General features: G+C 35.9%; 3 protein-coding genes across 3 annotated transcripts in view; 1 reads left to right on the top strand and 2 right to left on the bottom strand.

Moving 5' to 3' along the window:
- Window positions 1-359: 359 nt before the first annotated feature.
- nmrk1 (nicotinamide riboside kinase 1) lies at window positions 360-3917 on the bottom strand. The gene is made up of 9 exons (XM_024274690.2): window positions 3766-3917; window positions 3263-3353; window positions 2934-2982; window positions 1465-1627; window positions 1108-1179; window positions 924-1030; window positions 746-829; window positions 603-640; window positions 360-442 (listed from the first exon to the last, which is right to left on the bottom strand). Exons 1-8 carry the CDS (start codon window positions 3792-3794, stop codon window positions 627-629), a joined length of 609 nt encoding a protein of 202 aa, XP_024130458.1. The 5' UTR covers window positions 3795-3917; the 3' UTR covers window positions 360-442; window positions 603-626.
- Window positions 3918-4941: 1024 nt separating this feature from the next.
- ostf1 (osteoclast stimulating factor 1) lies at window positions 4942-15368 on the top strand. The gene is made up of 10 exons (XM_024275901.2): window positions 4942-5114; window positions 8516-8562; window positions 8866-8916; window positions 9134-9197; window positions 9277-9330; window positions 9447-9554; window positions 9737-9786; window positions 13505-13583; window positions 13741-13839; window positions 14684-15368. The coding sequence occupies exons 1-10, from the start codon at window positions 5081-5083 to the stop codon at window positions 14740-14742; spliced, it is 645 nt and encodes a 214-aa protein (XP_024131669.1). The 5' UTR covers window positions 4942-5080; the 3' UTR covers window positions 14743-15368.
- Window positions 15369-16976: 1608 nt separating this feature from the next.
- The window catches only part of mapkapk5 (MAPK activated protein kinase 5), a 15312-nt gene continuing 13775 nt past the window's right edge, over window positions 16977-18513 (bottom strand). Inside the window, exon 14 of the mRNA XM_036213455.1 lies at window positions 16977-18121. Coding sequence (XP_036069348.1) covers window positions 18093-18121 — 29 coding nt within the window. The 3' untranslated portion in view covers window positions 16977-18092. The remainder of the gene's footprint in view (window positions 18122-18513) is intronic.

Here is an 18513-nt window from a genome sequence, read left to right as displayed (position 1 = left end):
ACACTATTGATGGTATTCGTTATAAAGAAAGGAGGTAATATAGAATATGTTCTTATATTTCTGATTTTTTGATTAATGCAACCATGGGACATTTATAAGATAAACTAGGAGTTAGTTCTTCAATCACATCTTTTTTTATACTTTTGTAACTCACTTGGAAATCCAATATACACTTGCCTACATTGACACAATTTGAGAACATATTTCAAAATAAAAGACCATCATTAATAGATTCCTTTAAAATTTCAACAAATTCACAGTAAACCAAAAGGCAGACCCACTCAGAGGGATTCTAAAGTAGATCTGGAATGTAAAATACTTCAGACATATTTGCATAGAAAAAAAACAACATTTTTTTGTTTTTTAGTAACACAAAAGTATTAATTTTGCTTTTTCAATCCAGTTTCTCTCTTCAGATCCACATCATACATATCGTAGTTCTCTGCAAACAAATGAAATATTCAGCTTTTTTCAGACAAAATTAATGTTTGATATTTGCTGGAATTTAGCTTATTGTTTGTTTTAGTAACTGATTCTTATTTATTCACGAAGCAACTTAAAGTCTATAGTCTATCCAGTGAAATACATAAGAAACATCATACCATCCAGACTTCCTGTCCTTTGGATCATGAGAAAGTTGCTGTGTTTTAAAAAATAAAGAGATTATTTGCTAAATTAAATGAAGGAAGAAAAAGCACACTGCCATGTTTTAAACTTGAAACTTGACCTAAAACATGGGGCTTACCTTTAAGTCTGTTTATTTCTTTACTAACTTCTTCAAGCACAATCGCCAGGAGTTCTTCTTTTGGCTTCAAACCATCCAAAAACACTAATAAAGATATTTTTATGAGAGAATAAAAAGGTTAAGACGCTGTAACTTATATTTATGTCAATAAATGCTTCAGCTTTGACATGAATCTCACCAATTTCTGAAGTAAGGGCTTCCATCTCTTGACGATTTTTGAGGTACATCGGCCACACGTATCCATCGAAATAGCCGGGGGGATCTGGAGGCGTGTACACCCTGAAACTACAACAGTCACAGCCAGCTTTAGTGTTTGCATTTCATTTTTCTAGAGGAACATGCAAATAAATAAAGTGTAGTACCTTCTTCTCTTCTTACAAACATCATAAGGTATTTCCAAAAAGTACTTTTTGTCAAACAGATCATTTAGAGGCCTGAAAGGGAGAACGATTTTTAAAAATTCACAAGAATAAAAAGCTTTTATGCTAACATAACATAACTTTCAAAATACTTATATATATATATATATATACAATTGTTTTTGCAAATTGTGTTTGCATAAACCTATGTGCTAATTTTCCAGGATAAACAACAACTACGGAATATTTAAATCCAAGCCTATGATTAGATAGTACAACTATTTCCCAAAACTTTAATATAAATATATCCAGGACAATAAAAGTCATAAATTTGATGCTGAAATTTTGAGACTTGCGTACCTGTAGTTAAAAATGAGGAAACCTTCCACTATCAAGACGAAGACCCCATTAGCTGATGGAGAACTGGCGTCCCGGCCGGCTTTCTCTCTCTGGATCGAGACAGGATCTCTTCTCCACGAGTTTACCTCGCTCATCATCTTGTCCATGTGGAGAGCGTCGAGCGCTTCAACAAAACACACAAATGTGATAGTTATGTCACCTTTTCAATCAAAGTTTATACTAACTTCTGATAAAACACTTGAATTTCCTTGAAAATTGTCCCTAAAAAAACGTTTTTCTAAATGAAAATGACGTTTACATCCTTTTGAACATAGCAATTGACTTAAATCAGCTTATTATAAATTAAATATAAACATTTATTTTGTGAATTACATGTATGACAGGTTTAGTCTATGTAAATGTAATTTACATCCACTTCTGCAGCTCTTAGATGAGGCATTTATCATAAATACAAACTAATAATAAAGAATAGTCATCACTTACATAAAAAAACGGAAACAAACTTCACTTATTTTGCCTGTGATTTGTATGTCTCAGATCATTTTGGCATACTGGGGGTCATTCAGTTTCAGATTTGCTGCCATGCATATGATCACCTTGACCTTTAACAACGCTTTTGTTTCAGCTGACATCTCAAATTTGGAAAACTTACTTTGCTTGTAGCTGACTAGATGAGAGCAAAATATGAGGTGTTTGTGCGTACTGGGCTTTTTGGTTTCATCTTAACATAGAGCAAAGCATTTTGGGTAAAAAAAGAAACACTCCGCTCTAATCTTATGGGTACAGAACATTGTGTTCCAGATGTGGTTTGGTCCAGAAGCCACTTTTGAAACACTCTCATCGTGGTCATACAGAGAACAAACAATCCAGTTTTGTTCCAGCTGATAAACTTCACTGTAAGTCTCTTTTATGTGCTTTATTTTAAAAATTTTGATGATTTATTTCAACATTCATTGATAAAACATTGCCTTCCTGGTTCTTTCACCTAAAAATTAACGTAAATATTGGTAATATTACTTAGTCACTAGTTTTCATCCCTCATTTGTCCTGTTTAGGATCATCTGCAGGAGCCATCATCAGCCCAAAAGTCAGGCCACTCCCCGACCTGTTTATCACACAGCTGCACACATTAGAACAACACACTAACAGGATATTTAGACTGCATGATAAACCCCACACGCGTGTCCCTGCACAGGAAAAAAACAGTTCGCATGGGAGGAGCATCCAAATTCACGACATATTTTTTAGGCAAAATACATTATAAATAAAAATACACATTAATAAAAAACTATTTTAAATAATCCACCTATTTTACAATAAAAAAGTGGTTTATTTATATTTTTTGTATCAACAGTTAGTTGGTTTAAAATTAAATTAGCATGAACATTTCTCTGCTTTAGCTATGACTAAAATATTTTGATAAAAGAGTCTAAATGTTCAAGTCAAAAAACTAAAATAAATGCACTTACTGTCATATTGCTTAAAGCCGTTGTGGTCCACCGGAACAACAGATTCATCCTACGGTAAATAGAACATACAGGTTTACTAAATACATGTGAAATCACCTCAGCAAAAAGTACTGCACTTGAAGTTTGTTCTATTAAGTATGTCTGAGTATGAATATGCCATAAAAGTATGCTAACTGAATATCTTTTCACCCTAAATTGAAACATTTTACGCAACAATATTTAGATTTTATGTATTAAAACTGTTAATCTTTAAGTATTTTGACTCACGTTTAATATAAATAGACTACTTTTTAATTAAACTAAATTTAAATAAATAAATAAAAACCTACTTTAAAATAGGAATCCTGTGCAATTAAACAGCTGTTCGGGATCTTCTGATGTAGACTTTTAGAAAGAGTAGTTTTTCCTCCATTGGTCATCCTGAAATATAAAACAAATGGATGCAAATGAGACTAAATAACACTATGCAGCATCAATGCAGATACAAACAGAGCATATGTTTAAATTAAAAAATTACATTTAAAAGACAAACTTCTTTTTTTTTTAATAATTAGCAAAAAAGTGTATTTTTTTTCCTGTGTAATGTCTGACTTCACTGCCTTTCAAGTGCTTTATGATGCAGACAGTAGTGTTTTTAAGCAAATGCATTTTTGTTGTTAAGTTGCATTAAGTCAAACTATAGGTCAGAAAAGGTCCAAGCATTATCTAAGGTGCAACCATTGACTGTATGGTTCGACCATAAGACTGTGTGGAATCACGGCGCATAAAGGTCAACACACACATGGAACCACTTTTTTTACTGCCGTCCACGCTCATTCACTCACTCACTTACCCTCCAATCCCAACAATAAGCCTCTTCATTTCGATGCTGCGCAGCGAATCATTTGCATAACTAATGAGCACGAATAATTATCCCGAATTCAAGATTTAGAAAGAAACGTGGGCATTGTTCTCTCGCAGTTAAACAACCCCCTCTCCTTGTTTTTCCGCAGAAGATCGCTGCTGATTTGCGGAGACGCTCGTGACGTCACAAACACCCCGCCCATTGGTTTGAAAAATGTAAACATCTTTCCTCCCCTTTATTTTTACTTTCGCCAGAAGTGACACAATATTTTCTTTTCATTTTTTAAACAATTCTGATATGAAGATGTTTTTTTTAAAAATCTATTTTAATTTGAGTGTTTTGTACGTTTAAGGAAACTAAAGAAATTACTACAAAATGTTGATTTCACAACCAAAATTTCAGTTTATTTAATTAAATATTCTAGAGATTTTGCCTTTTTTTATTTAAAAAAATATTCTACTGCATACACTTTTTTTAAAAATATGTCTTCATATCACATAGTGTTTATTGCAAAAATAAAATATGACTATGTTGTTTAGAGCTTTAATTTATTTTCATTGCTAAAGGTTAAGTACGGAGCCCGTGAAGTGTCGTTAGGAAACTTCTAGTGTAAAATAATAAAAAAAAACAGGATGAATGAATATGAATACAATATATAATAGAAAAATAATAATACTAATAATAAAGCTTATATTTTAAAATTCTCAAATAATGTGTTTAAAATGCAGGTTTTACAATTGATTGATGTAAAAAAAATGAGATTCATAATATATATATATATATATATATATATATATATATATATATATATATATATATATATATATATATATATATAATAGTTAAACGTTATGAAGATGAAGTGTTGTAATTAGTTAAAAGGGAATATTTGATGACATTACATTTGTCTTATTTTTTAAATAATTTATTGGGAAATAATCCTATTTATCTCTCTTTTAATATTACAGTTTATGTTTTACTTCTATTTTAATTCTGCTGTATTAAATATGTTTTTTTAATTGTGTTGCGATTTGGATCTCGACTTTGTAATTAAAAATCTATCTATCTATCTATCTATCTATCTATCTATCTATCTATCTATCTATCTATCTATCTATCTATCTATCTATCTATCTATCGATCAGCTCATTTTGCAGTAGCAGGTGCCGCGCATGCGCAGAGTCACTTTTCCGCCTCAGGACTTCCTCATTGGGAGCTCTCGGTGCAAACTGTCTCTCAGTTTGACGTTTCAGGCGCAAGCTTCATTCTTCTTTTCTTGTTCCTTTTTCTTTGAGCGCCACAGATGTCCAAGCCTCCTCCCAAGCCGGCCAAGCCAGGTAAAAACCGAACTCCACACGAACGAAGTTGACGTTAAACTTTAGTCGGAACTTCTTCTTCAGCTCCGAACTCGCTGCTGCTGCCGGTGTTGGCTGTGATTAGTCACGGGAAATGAAAGGCTACGTTGTTGAATCGCAACAAAACAGCAAAGGGACGGACTCTAAAAAGCTGCGAGTCATTCCCGTAGTCGTGGTCCAGGCCTGAGCGGCAGGAACGCGGTTGCTAACAGGCTTTTGAACTGACGGGGGCGTCCACCACTATAGTCGCAGGCCTCGGCCAACTTCCCTATTTCCATCACAGGACAAGAGGTGCGATTCAGCGGGTTTTCTAGGGGAAAGGGTGATGATCCAGTCACCCACTTCCACTCTACCTCCACTGACACGTGTCTGTTCAGTCAAACCAAACCGGCAGATTTTTTAATGGTTTTCTGTGCAAAACAAACTAATTCAAATGCAAAATACATGCATTTAAGAGTATTTCAGGATTATTGATCACCCTATCCGTCTGTCCTAATAATCTCATGATTTCAGCAGCTCATGACCCCACATGGCCATCCAGCATTGCAGTCATATTTAACAAGACCAGGCGTGTGGCTCTTATATGCTAAATTATCACTTGACGCAACAGGGAATTCAGTCTTTCTTTTTTTTTAAAAAAATGTGTTTTTAACATGTTCTTGTGGCATATTTTCTGATTAAAAAGCCACAAGCCACAATTTTCTAAGGCCCTGAGACAAGAGTTGATGACCACAAATGATAGTTTCAATTCTGAACAAATAAAATGGCTTAAGAGGCCTAAAATTAAGCAAGTTATTAACATTTTTCATCTTAATGATGGCCGTTGTTTACTGGATAGAACAATGAGAAACCTTGAAGGTACCAATATCAAGATACATCTTCCCCATCTGTGCTCCAAACACCATTTAATTGTTACAGGATATTATTCAGGTGCTCCGACATATATATATATTTTTAATAATCAATCAATTTATGCAATTGCAGGCTCTATTTATTTCTACCAAGTGCAGTTTATTATTTTGAACTAAAAGCCTTAGTCTTCTATGTTTTAACAAAGCTATGAAATCAATTCAAAGTAATAAGAAAACTGCCATTGCATATATTAACACTACATTTTCCAATGCTGAAACCAAGTTCTTCAATGGCGATTTGAACACGCGATGTTCTGTGGTACCTACTATAGGTCGCAGCAGCAAAATATATTCATAATAAAGAAGAAAAATGTATTATGAGTCACACTTTTGAGAGAAATGTATTTAATTAAATACGCAAACAAGAACAATCAAGGCAAATCATTACAAGGCTGAATATATGCAGGCTTTTTATCATAATGCTATGTACACGCTGAGCAAATGTCAAAAGTTCAAGAAGAAGCATTCTTTTAGCAGATGGTGTTCACACTGGACTGTTGCAACCACATACTATGCATGTACTCACAGCTGGAAGAGGTTTGGTCCAGAATGTCAAAGCGGTGCAAAGCTTTTCTTTTACAGCTCTATTCCGATATATGAAAGACTTTTGGTGTCATATATTTCTGCCAGGACACAAACCACATTTATTAATTTCTATTTCATAATCAAGTTTCAAACAGTTGGCACTTCTATGAATTGAAAAGGGCGCTACCCAAACGTTACAACCAAATCTGATTGGACAAAGTTCAACTGGTTTAACTTTTAATGCACATTCAATTGCTGCACATTTTGTACATAGTCTGAAAGCAGATGAGTAACGACGAGTGAGAGCGAGAGTTTTGAAAACAGAAACTCAAATTCCACATGTATGCTTCTTTACATTGGAAGTGGTCACTTGAACATGTGTGTCAGAGCCCGGTGTGAACATAGCATCACATGTAGCTTCATAAAACAAAGTAGGGATCTAGTAAATTAGCGCAACAATTAAGATAACTGTTGCATGAAGAACATGCTAACAAGCCATAACACTTCAAATCACTAAATCCGTTGGATGTCAGACAAACTATGCAAAAAAAAAACCAGAGTTATACTCAGAAAAAAAACAGTAAATTAAGAAAAGTAAGATTAAAATTTCATTTTTAAGTATTTCTTTATTCAAATTGCAATGAATCAGGGGCAGAAAACAAAAATGCAGTTTGAAAAATATAGTTTTTGTTATGTAGAAAACGTGCTGGGGTGGGCCATAAGCCCCCTGCTCCTCTATTCTGATGCACTTGTAGACGACTAGATACAAGTCCATCGTCGGTCTCCTCGTCTGAGGTGATATCTGGCTCAGAATTGGACGTCTGGATAGCTCCAATATTGATCACCATTTTTATTGTACCAGTAATGTTAGCAATGTGAGGGGCTCTGCAGAAACTATGTACAAGAAAATGACAGTTCTATTTATTTAGTCTAAAAATGGCATAATCATAATTAAGACCACTGGGAACGCTTTAATTAATTAGTCTTTCATTTACTACAAATCCACAGGCAGTTTCATATGTCACAGTTGGCTCCTGATAAAATAAAATAAAAACATCTGAGAGTGAATTATAGTCTGAGCTTCTGTTTTTCATACTTGGAAGCCATGAATTCTTTTATGTCTTTTACCTGTCTTGAATTTGAATCGCTGCAGGAACCTTGTGCAGTTGGAACAGGCGTGCGTGTGTTTTGATTAGCATGACCGGGCCTGCAGAGCAGACATGTTAGCTGCACAGACCCGACCTTGTGCAGCACCAAACCCCTTTCAATCAGAGACACTGATGCAGTGTTTTACCCTGAAAAAGAGCCTGTGCAGCAGCAGAAGGGAGGCACAGCCTCAGGTCATGTGATTTGCATTTATTTGAGGTTCATTTTTTTTTTTTTAATAAAGTTAGTCATCATTGCTCAATTGCTGTGAGCAAACTTGATTTCTAACTGCAAGTCAAAATGATAAAATTCAAATTGTTTTTTTTATTTTTTTAAGTAGCACTATTATTTTCCACTGATGCAAAGCAGTGGTTCAAACATGGACTGTAAAAACTGCACATTTATGTTATAAATATAAAGTCTGGCGCCCTGCAAGAAGCAAAAAATGCCTTTTCAAGCATTTATAGGGGTCACCATGAAAAAAGCCCCAACCGCTCCGGTAGCATTCCAGCCGCAGGTTCACAGACCCAGAGGGCGGCTGGTGTTCGACAATGACTGCACATCATATATGCAGTGATGTATGTTGTCATAGCCACAAAGGAGCCACACCTCTGTCATTGGACCACACTCAGTGCTGCAGGGCAGCTGCAATCAGATCAAATCTGACTGAAACTGAGCTGTTGGTATGCGAGGCTATGAGGAGGCAGCAGGGGTTATTTTTATGCTCAAACATCGTTTAATGCTTTTCTGCAAGCAGCAACAATAATATAACTAACATTGACTGTTTTTTTTTCTTCCTAGGCCAAGTCAAGGTTTTCAGAGCCTTGTACAACTTTGATCCCAGAACAGTAAGAATATTTGAATTTTAACCACATAAAATTGATTATATTTGTAGAAATAATAAAAAAGCCATCTGATGGTCATGAATGTTTGTTATATATTTTCCCAATTCATCTAAAATATTATAAATGTTTCCACAAATGTGTAAAATATTCTCCAAATTCTTTCTAAGTTGCAAAATTAGTTAAAAAGTCAGATATTTACAACTAAATGTGATATTAAATGATGCAGCAGCAGATTTGTTTATAATATCCTGTCACTAATCATATAACATGTATCCTATAAATGCACAAACTGTTTCCTATTTTCAGCCAGATGAGTTGTACTTTGAGGAAGGTGACATCTTGTACATCTCTGACACAGTGAGTAAAGTGTTCAGTTGAGCTGCAGTTTTGTGTGTTTTTCCAGTTTTCTCTGCTTCTTTAAACTATTTTTCTCTCAGTTTGTCCCTTTTCTTTTGTGCTAAATGTTTCCACCCTCAGCCAGGTATTTTTTGCTGCTATTCTTCAGCTTCTCTGAATTCTCCACATTTACATTTTTTTGGCTAAACAATTCACTAACTCTGGTTTTTAACTGCAGAGTGACAGTAATTGGTGGAAGGGAACATGCAGAGGAAGGACGGGGCTAATTCCAAGTAACTATGGTGAGTAAAAACTTTCATTAATTGAGGTCATGAAATAAGTAGAGAAGAATGAAGATGGATTATGCTTTTTATTTTTTAGTTGCGGAACAGGCAGAGTCTATCGATAATCCAATGCATGAAGCAGCTAAAAGAGGTAAGATTAGCCACATTTATTTTAAAAAATGTTTTTGTTTAAAAAGTTGCTGTAACCACAGACTTTTAGCACCACTCAAAAACATTTTTGTGCTTATTTTTGTGTGTTTTTTTTAGGTAATCTCAGCTGGCTGAGAGAATGTGTTGACAACAAGGTTGGAATTAACGGACTGGATAAGGCTGGAAACACTGCTCTCTACTGGGGATGCCACGGAGGACATAAAGGTAACACTGAAGACACCTGGAATCTTCTAGTGAATGCAGTTGAACACACCGCCACCAACTCAATTCGTATGAGAAATCGAGCTCAGAAAACAGGAAGTTTATCTCGGGCTTTCATTGTTCCTGCTTGATTGTTTTTATAGCATGTGCCATCATGTTTGTTCTCTTTTTTTCTCTTTTTTCAGATGTGGTGGAGTTGTTGCTAAGCCAGTCCAACGTGGAGCTCAACCAGCAGGTCAGATTCTCAGACACGCAGCGGTTATCATTCATCAGCGTTTGCAGCAACAACTGGGTACACGCAGCGGTTATCATTCATCAGCGTTTGCAGCAACAACTGGGTTTATTCTAGTCTCATAAATGGGCAGCAGCAGCCATGACTGTTCATAAGAATCAAAATCATCCGGGTCATTAACCTCCTACAAACTGGGGGTCACTCTGATGGAGAACCACTGACTGTATATGAGAACTGGACTGAGTGAGTGTGACGTCACCCATAGAAGATGACCTGCTTCTGGCTCCAACCCAATAGTCAATTCTGTCGCCTTTTTCCCACCATATGGATGTTGCCAAGTTGCAACCAGAAGTCATCAATAAGCAATAATTAGTGCAAGTCGGCCAAGTCATCGTTTCTATGGCAACCACTCTCACCAATCAGGAGTGAGCTCGTTTTAATTCTTCACCTCTATCTCTTGAAAGGAAACTATGGAGAATTTGTCAAAGGTTTCAAAAGTTCAAAGTGAGACCACCTACTCTTGTTGAGCCATCTGATTGGTCAGTTTATAACTTGAATATTGTGCAGTACAGAAATTAAGGATTAGCCAAAAATATATTATGGTTACTCGAGCAAATAGAATGACAAAGTGATAGCTGTTTATTTCTCAATAGAAGTCTGTGGGATTTTGGTTTCTTGGAACCAGCAGGTACTTCTGATTTGGAAGTAAGGAGGAAAGGGGGTTACTGAGTCCAGTTCTTATACAGTCAGTGATGGAGAAAGGTGGCTAAAACACTAGTTCACTGAGGGTGTATTCAGACTTGACACATTTGGGTGACTTAAAGTAAACCGGAGTTTGTTTCTCTCTGATCCGGAACACATCGTTTTCAGTCTGAATAAAAAAAAGAACCCTGGTCCTGGACTTGGAACCGGTCTCAGACCCATCTTTAGTGGTGTTCTCAATTTGTTTTCAATTGGACTGAGTTCTGGTTCGCTATGATTTTCCTCAGTCTGAATGCTTGAAGTGGAAAAACTGGACCAAAAGGGCCACTGTAACTTGGCATTATGGGATGTAAGCAGAGCAGCAATAAAGACTCAGCAACTTGTTGAAATTTGGTCAGTTGAATGGAGGCTCAATGAAACGACTTTAAACTTGATACACACTGCTTCTCACAGTTTTCTCAATAATCTTATGTGTCACAAACACTTATCGGCGTACTGTCATAGTCGTCGTCTTGCCAGTAACAGTTGCATTTTCCCTTAGCCAGAACAAAGTAGCAGTAAAAATGTTGTATCTGACGTTGATACAAGCGTGCAAAATTGGTCAGGAAAATAAAAAAAATGAATTGGTGAACTATCCTGACAAGCATTGCACATCCATGATTTCTTTCTCTGTGCCTTGCCCCGCCTGTGTGATTCCTGGCTAATAACTGAAGAGATCTTTAGTTTGAAACAGAAAAGTCTTGTTGAAAGACAGTCTGAATACAGACCAAACGCAAAGTTTCAGACTAAATGAAGTAGACTTGGTCCAGACCGATGAACTTTTCTAGGCAGAATACACCCTTTGACAAAAAGGAAGTGAAGGTGTTTAGGATGATTGCACAAGTGTCGGAAAAATGTACATTTTGCCCTGTCATGCTTAAAGAAAACGTAAAAAAAAAATACATTTTTAAAACATATATATATATATATATATATATATATATATATATATAAAAAAACTAATTTTTAAAGTAAAATAGGGAGCCCGAACAGTCATTTTTACACCGACTTTATGTGACATTTATTAAAATTATACTAGAGTTTATAATTTACTTTTTGACTTTTATAGGCAATACATAAAAATAAATTTGTTTATTTTACAACCCTTTTAGTGTTATTTCAGTCAGCTGTTTATAAGTTCTGGAAAAATTAGCTGCTTTCCAAGGAAATCTACATTTCCCCTTGTAAGAATGTCGAGTCCGTCAACCTGGAAAGGAAAAGATCGGGGAACCACCCCAAGTGAGCTGCATGCACAAAAAAGAAGAAAGCCTGCCAGCTAAACCAAATTTTGCATTTTTATTTTTCTAATCTGAACTTAGCAGATCTGTTTCTTGCTCTATGTGACCTTATTGCAGTCGGACAGAATTATTGTCTGCAGTTTGATGACAGAATGTTGAAGAGGAACCCCATTGAACTTCATCAGCAGTTTTTTTTTTCTTCTCACTGGAATATTGACGTTCGGTTAAACACTATAAATAAGAGCCTGATGACATTTTTTACATCATTGTCAGCAGTTTGGTTAGCCCAGCCAAAGTTTTACAGCAACCACGTACGTTTCTATGGTAACCAGAAATGCGGTGACATCGTGTTAGCCTAAATGCTATTTGTTAACGAGTTTTTTTTTTTCTGTCCGTGGTTCTTCCTGATACTGCAAAAAAAAAAAAAACAATGTTACAAATAATGATATTTTGTCACGGATAAAGATGGATTCAAAAAAAAGAAAAGAAACAATGTTGCACATAATAAAGTCAGAGATGAAAAGAAACGTTGAAAATAAAAAACAATGTTGTAAATAAAAAAAAGAATTTGCAAATAAAAGGAAACACTGAAAATTAAAAAGAAACAATGTCACAGACAAAAAGAAACGGCAAATATTGGATACCTACTCAGCTATGAGACCTGTGTAGGTGAAAGTGATAACATTATTTTTTATAAAACTAAATTGTCAACATGAGTTCACTCACTTTATCATAGACTTGGAAGACATGCAAAGCAATAAAACACTTGAAGCTTTTATTTTGTCATTGTGCTGCAGACATGATCATTAAGTTTAATACAAACGGGAATATTTTAAACAGTTTTCCTACAACTTCCATCCCCAGAATGTTGGGATAATTAATATTTAAAACTATTACCATGTTGATGCTGTGTGGATTTCAGGGTTGATTTGGTTTCTCAGTGGCGTTTTTGGTATCAGTCACTTCAGGTTCAGGTTAATCATCCACAGCCGACTTCACTTCTGGTGATTGTCCTCAGTGTATAGAAGCGTCTGGTTCTCAGTTCTACATTGTCAGGTCATTTGTTTTTTCTTTGTTTTTTCTATAGGTTCTTTTTTAGTTTTATTAAATACATGCATTTCTGCCACCTAGCACAGTTTCTGGCATTTTAGGCTCTTCTTCTCCTGATTTTGACATTTGAACCCAATGTGACTCAAAAAATATGAAACTATTACAAGATATTGTTATACATGTTTTTACTAAATATAATTAGCTACATTAATAAGCTCGATAAACAAAACTAACATGAAGTAAAAAATTGAACTATTCCTTATTGTTTCCTGCAGAAATATTTGTTCTCATTATGATAACAAAATATGTTGTCGCTTCATTTTGTCATTTTGCTGCAGTGATTTGCAGGTTTTTGGTTTTAAGGCATGTGCTGCTGGGTAAGATGCAGAATTGGGAACAAAGTTATTCATTTGTGGAAGTATTAGATGCTATTGCGTTTTTAAAGAGTACAAATAAGAAGACCTTTATTTGTTCCACAATGGGAAATACGACTTTTGGACTCGGATAAGAGCTCTTTCAGGAAGCAGAAGTATCAGGAGCTGAAGTGAGATTTTCTTTCCAACTCATAAAACAACAAATCTTTTCTTTCTCCAGCTGCCATCGAACAGTTTTAAGCAATGAAATGACTTTAATGCAAACATTTTGGGAGCTCGAGTGCTAGTCAAACGTGTGAAAGTGCTTTCATGTTTCAGAATAAACTTGGGGACACTCCGCTGCATGCTGCAGCCTGGAAGGGTTACTCTGACATTGTGGAAATGCTGCTCAACAAAGGTCAGTCTTTTTTTATTTATTTATTTTTTAAAATCTCTTCAGCTTTAAGATTAAATATATGTAAAAAAGATAACCAGGGAATTCCTCAAACTGGTACAGCTTTATATCTGTAGCTGTGCTTCTCTTGGGTTCAAGCGAATTCATATATTTGTTTCAGATGCACGGACGGACATCAGGAACAATGAGAATAAACTGGCTCTGGACATGGCCACCAACGCCCAGTCTGCGTCACTCCTCAAAAGGAAGCAGGGAAGCAGTAAGTGGAGCCAACTCCGGGGTGGAGCCTTTTACACACATACCACCATTTAATGAAGAACGTGTTCTCTGTTTACTGTTAGTTTAAAAGGAGGATTGCTTCATCTTTGTAATACCCACTGCTAATTTAGATTTGGGAGGGGGGTGAGAAAGCCACAATTTATAGAAATGATCATAATGTTCCACTCTGTATCAACAATTAGCACATCATCTTCAAAAAAAACGAGTGAATAGCTGACAAATTAGCTTGTAGTCTGTTTTTATTCAGAAATGTGATCAAGAAAAAAAGACCCTCTCCAATGAATATTGTGTTTTTAACATGTTCGTGTGGCTTTTGTCTGACGATGGATGATGTATCAAGAATATTAGGCCCAAAATTGCATTTCTTTATTTAAATTGTTTTGAATCATGAGTGTACAAAAAAAGTCCTTTGAATAAGATCATTTTTGTGATGTATATAAAATACGCCTAACCTAATATTTTAACTTAATCTGTGCGCGGTATATCAATTGTTGGAAATACACGCGTGAAACGTCTGTTGGACATACCTGGAACGGTCGTGGAAAGCCACAAATTTGTGTATGAATCTTGCGAAAATAATGCACAATTCCGTAAGATTTGCGTAATAATTGCTAATAAACTACCTAAAATGTGCATAACCAACCAACTTTAATTTTGAACAACTCAAAACCAAATTCATTGAGACCTGTTGGCATCAGCACACATCGATGAATGACAAAAAATCTATGAATTCTGCATATCATGCTTTAACAATAGAAAGATAATCGTTTAGGGTCTTGAATGTTTAGCCGTGTCATCACCTTTTTTAAATTCTCTCATTTCAGACGTTACCCGCACGCTCAGCAATGCTGAGGAGTATTTGGACGACGAAGACTCGGACTGAGCCGGCATCGCTGAAACATTTTCAAGTGCCTTCCATGAATTTTGCGGGGAGGGTTGTGGACATGTGAAAGCTCTATTTAAGACCAAAACGGTTGTTTCATTGTAGTTCAGTAACTTTGTTCAAGCATTCAACCCTCCACATCTGAGTGGGAATTTCCGATTAAATCCTTTACAGTTGGACCTTTTCCTCGTGTGGGGAAGGTTCTTGGAATATTGGGAGAAACGCTGTGAAGAGAAAATATGTACAGAAAGGGAAAAGTGACCAAAGATATCAAGACCAATTGTAAACATGCAGTTTGTTTATATATATGGAAATAAAAGTGTCCTTGAAAAAAGAAAAAAAAATTTGGTTTATGTCTAGTTGTAAACTTTACTTCCTGAAGTGGAGGCTTATAATTGGGTTAACTTCCTGTCACTTCAATTAGTGATGTGCATAGATTGCTTTTGTGGTTGAAGTGTCACCTTTTGTCTTGTATTATGGTTTATAATGTAACCACTTGCAAAAAAAAAAAAACTACTTTCACTTCACTGTTACTACAGACCTCATGACAGTAACTTTATATTGATCAGCTTCGTAAGGTTTCATTATCCGTCTGATTTCCAACTAATTAAAAATGCTTTAAAATATCTGCAATTATGTTTGGTTCCTTTTTTTCTTTTGAGGTGGATTATTCCTAGATTTATATCTTCAGTCTTCAATAAAGACTCAAAAAATGACTGAAATAGCAACATTCCCACTTTTTTAAATGTCTAAAAATAATCTTCAGTGTTTGGCTTAATATAAAAAAAATGACTCCATTAACCCCATATTTTTTTCAATGCTGAAATTTTATTGTATTTTATTACAAAGTCAGCATGTTGAAGACATTCTGAGAAGGCAGACGGGGCACAAATGCATGAGGAAACAGAAGATACAGCCAGTCAGGAAAATGAATTCCCTCCATTGTGGAATCGACGTGTCATCACAACAGTTTGTTCTTCATCAGAGTGCAAGTTCAAGGAAATAAAAAGCTGTTTTAATGAGATGTTTAAAAAGAATGGGCTGGTTTTCATTCAAAATTAGGATTGCTACAAAAAACCTCCAAGAGGATGCTACTGACAAGTGGAAAAAAAAAATCAGCAGTAGCTGCTCAAAATGAGAAACAGGGATTTCATCTTTTCACAATTATACCTTTTAGTTCAAATGTGGAGAAAGCAGCAGGTGGATAAATCATATCATACTTCAATATGTAGTTAGGTCAATTTTATGGAGAAATCAAAACTCAAAGAAGCTTTAAATTATGAGCTTCTTGATAGTTTGCAAAATAGTTTTGTCCGCACATTTCCTCTGATGGGCATTACTGAATAAAAATACTGTTTTTTGTGGATTCAAACAAAAGTTTAGGGATCTTATCCTGCTGTTATAGATGTAGCATAAGGTTGGTCATAAACAGGCAGATATTACATTCATTTTTAAATGAAAAAAAAGGTTTAAATGTCATAGTTAGCTTCTCCAAGACCTGCTAACTGCATTTTTTAGTGTTTAAGCCAAGACAAATTGTGGCACAAACAGTTCAAAAACTTTTTGGCATCAACATCTTTTCCAAAAAAAAAAAAAAAAAAAAAGTGTTCTCTATGGGGACCCTAAAGGGACATCGAAGTACGAAAAAAAAATAAAACATAATAGTGACTGATGTGCACCAGATGCTGTTTTACCTTGCACACACCGGATAGCGTTGAATCTGGTAAGCACCAGAAACTATCTGATGAGCACAAGGTACTAGCCAGTACAAACAAGATACTATTCGGTGCGCATGAGTTACTATCCGGTGAGCACAAGATACTATTCAGTGCAAACAAGATACTATTTGGTGCGCATGAGTTACTATCCGGTGAGCATAGGATAGTAGCCGGTGCAAACAAGATGCTATTCGGTGCACACCAGTTACTATCCGGTGAGCACAAGTTACTAGCAAGTGCGCACAAGATACTAGCCGGTGCAAACAGGATACTATTCTGAGCACAACACTTACTATCCAGTGCAAACAAGATACTATTCGGTGCGCACCAGTTACTATCCAGTGAGCACAAGATACTAGCTGGTGCAAACAAGATACTATTCGGTGTGCACCAGTTACTATCCGGTGAGCACAAGTTACTAGCAGGTGCGCACAAGATACTGTCTGGTGCCCACAAAATACTATAGGGTTCATACCAGTTGCTATCTGGTGTGCACCGCTTGCTATCTTGTAACTGTTTTACTTTAATGTCCTTTTAGGGGCGTTGTAGTCATCAGTGCAAATCTGAACGTACTTCAACTCTGTGGCGAGTTGTGGAATGAGAAATGGATCACTGCCCTTCTTTCCTCTAATCTGATCGACTTTAGTCACCTTCCCGTGATCCACTTCTGTGAATAAGAACAAAAAGAATCCAAACGCTGCCCTTCGTACAAGGCACATTAGCGCGCAAGAGCTCACCAAAATAAAGGCCTTTCAAACACAAGCTGTGGTCGTCTTTGAGCTTTCAGGAGTCAAAAATGCTCTCTCCGAGCTACATTTGTAATGAAACTTTTCTCACTTTTACACCAAACTGGAAATATCAACACACAAAGGAAGACTTTTTTTTCTGCAGGCCATCTTAAAATAATCATTCAAGTTTATCAACGATCCCAATAAGAGAGAGATTTCACTGGACAGCAGTGATGTTCGGCCAATGTCTGCAGCATTTCGCCTCGCAAAAGGTCACAATATCAAAGCGGAACATTTCCTGTTATAAAAGAGAGATTCATAAAGGGAAGAAGGAGATTTAAAGCATCAGAGCTGCAGAAGAGAAATCTGAAAGTCATCCAACTGCTGTTCAGTAAACTTCAAATACAAATTTGCAGAAATAAACTCAGATATGAATAGAATTAAAGGTGTGAAAAGTCAGTGATTTAACTATAGTTCCAGGTGTGGGGAAAAGCCCACTGAAATGAGCAGGGAATGTCTTTCAACAGTAACACTGGCAGAAAGGCTGCACACATTCTGGGTACATATTCAAAAAGTTCACGTCAAGTCTTCAAGATGGAAATCCAGACCTTTTCAAGCAAACTCAACATCAGATTTCAGTTTATCCGTTGAACTCAAGTATCTGACAGAAAGCGTCATTTCTGATCTGAATTCCAGCAACTTTATGCAAAAGCAGCTCCGACGGTGCAAGTTTCACGGCTCACCAAAGACTCAATTTGAGGCGTTTCAAACTCATGGAAGGAATTTAAAAAGACATTAACAAGCATGTGAGAAAATTCACTTGGTTTTTATTTGCTAGGCACGAACCTCATATGCTTTGAGAATCAAGTTTTCTTTAGATCTTCAACCACATCCTGCAACACCCTCAAAAGAAGGCCGAGACAACTGGAAGCTCTGAAAAAGAGATTGTCAGCCTTCTTTTTTTGCCAAACATAGAAACAAAATAAGCCGTATAAAATGTATACCTGGCTTTGATATGTTCATTTAGGTCTTTTATAAGCTTTAACCCATGAAAATGACCAGATGCAACAAACACATGCATCTTTTTTCCATAAAGGGAGACACATTTGCATGCTTTTACCTTTCTAGCCTGGTAAAAATACAACAAAATGTTTGTACAAACCAGCAATTTAAAAGGAAAAAAAGCATCTTTTCACAGAAAACTGGAGTTTTTTTTAAGTGGGGCGTTTCAGAAGCACCTAAGATTTGAATGGGTTAAAACAAATGATTGTAATAAGATGATCTTTTTGCGTTGCTCCTCCTCGACATCTCGATTTAAAAAAATG

Source organism: Oryzias melastigma, linkage group LG9, assembly GCF_002922805.2.
Source record: "Oryzias melastigma strain HK-1 linkage group LG9, ASM292280v2, whole genome shotgun sequence".
NCBI lineage: Eukaryota > Metazoa > Chordata > Actinopteri > Beloniformes > Adrianichthyidae > Oryzias > Oryzias melastigma.
Note: the sequence above shows the minus strand (reverse complement) of the source record. Positions and strands in the feature narration are given on the sequence as shown.

What these genes read in the sequence shown, in the direction of transcription:
- nmrk1 (XM_024274690.2), bottom strand. Translation starts at nt 3,794, where the DNA reads ATGAAGAGGCTTATTGTTGGGATTGGAGG. An exon ending in CGGCTTTAAGCAATATGACA is followed by an intron (nt 1,628 to 2,933) that starts GTAAGTGCATTT and finishes GTTTTGTTGAAG; the next exon opens with CGCTCGACGCTCTCCACATG. An exon ending in TTCCTCATTTTTAACTACAG is followed by an intron (nt 1,180 to 1,464) that starts GTACGCAAGTCT and finishes TCTCCCTTTCAG; the next exon opens with GCCTCTAAATGATCTGTTTG.
- ostf1 (XM_024275901.2), top strand. Translation starts at nt 5,081, where the DNA reads ATGTCCAAGCCTCCTCCCAAGCCGGCCAAGCCAG. An exon ending in TCTTGTACATCTCTGACACA is followed by an intron (nt 8,917 to 9,133) that starts GTGAGTAAAGTG and finishes TTTTAACTGCAG; the next exon opens with AGTGACAGTAATTGGTGGAA. An exon ending in ATGCCACGGAGGACATAAAG is followed by an intron (nt 9,555 to 9,736) that starts GTAACACTGAAG and finishes CTCTTTTTTCAG; the next exon opens with ATGTGGTGGAGTTGTTGCTA.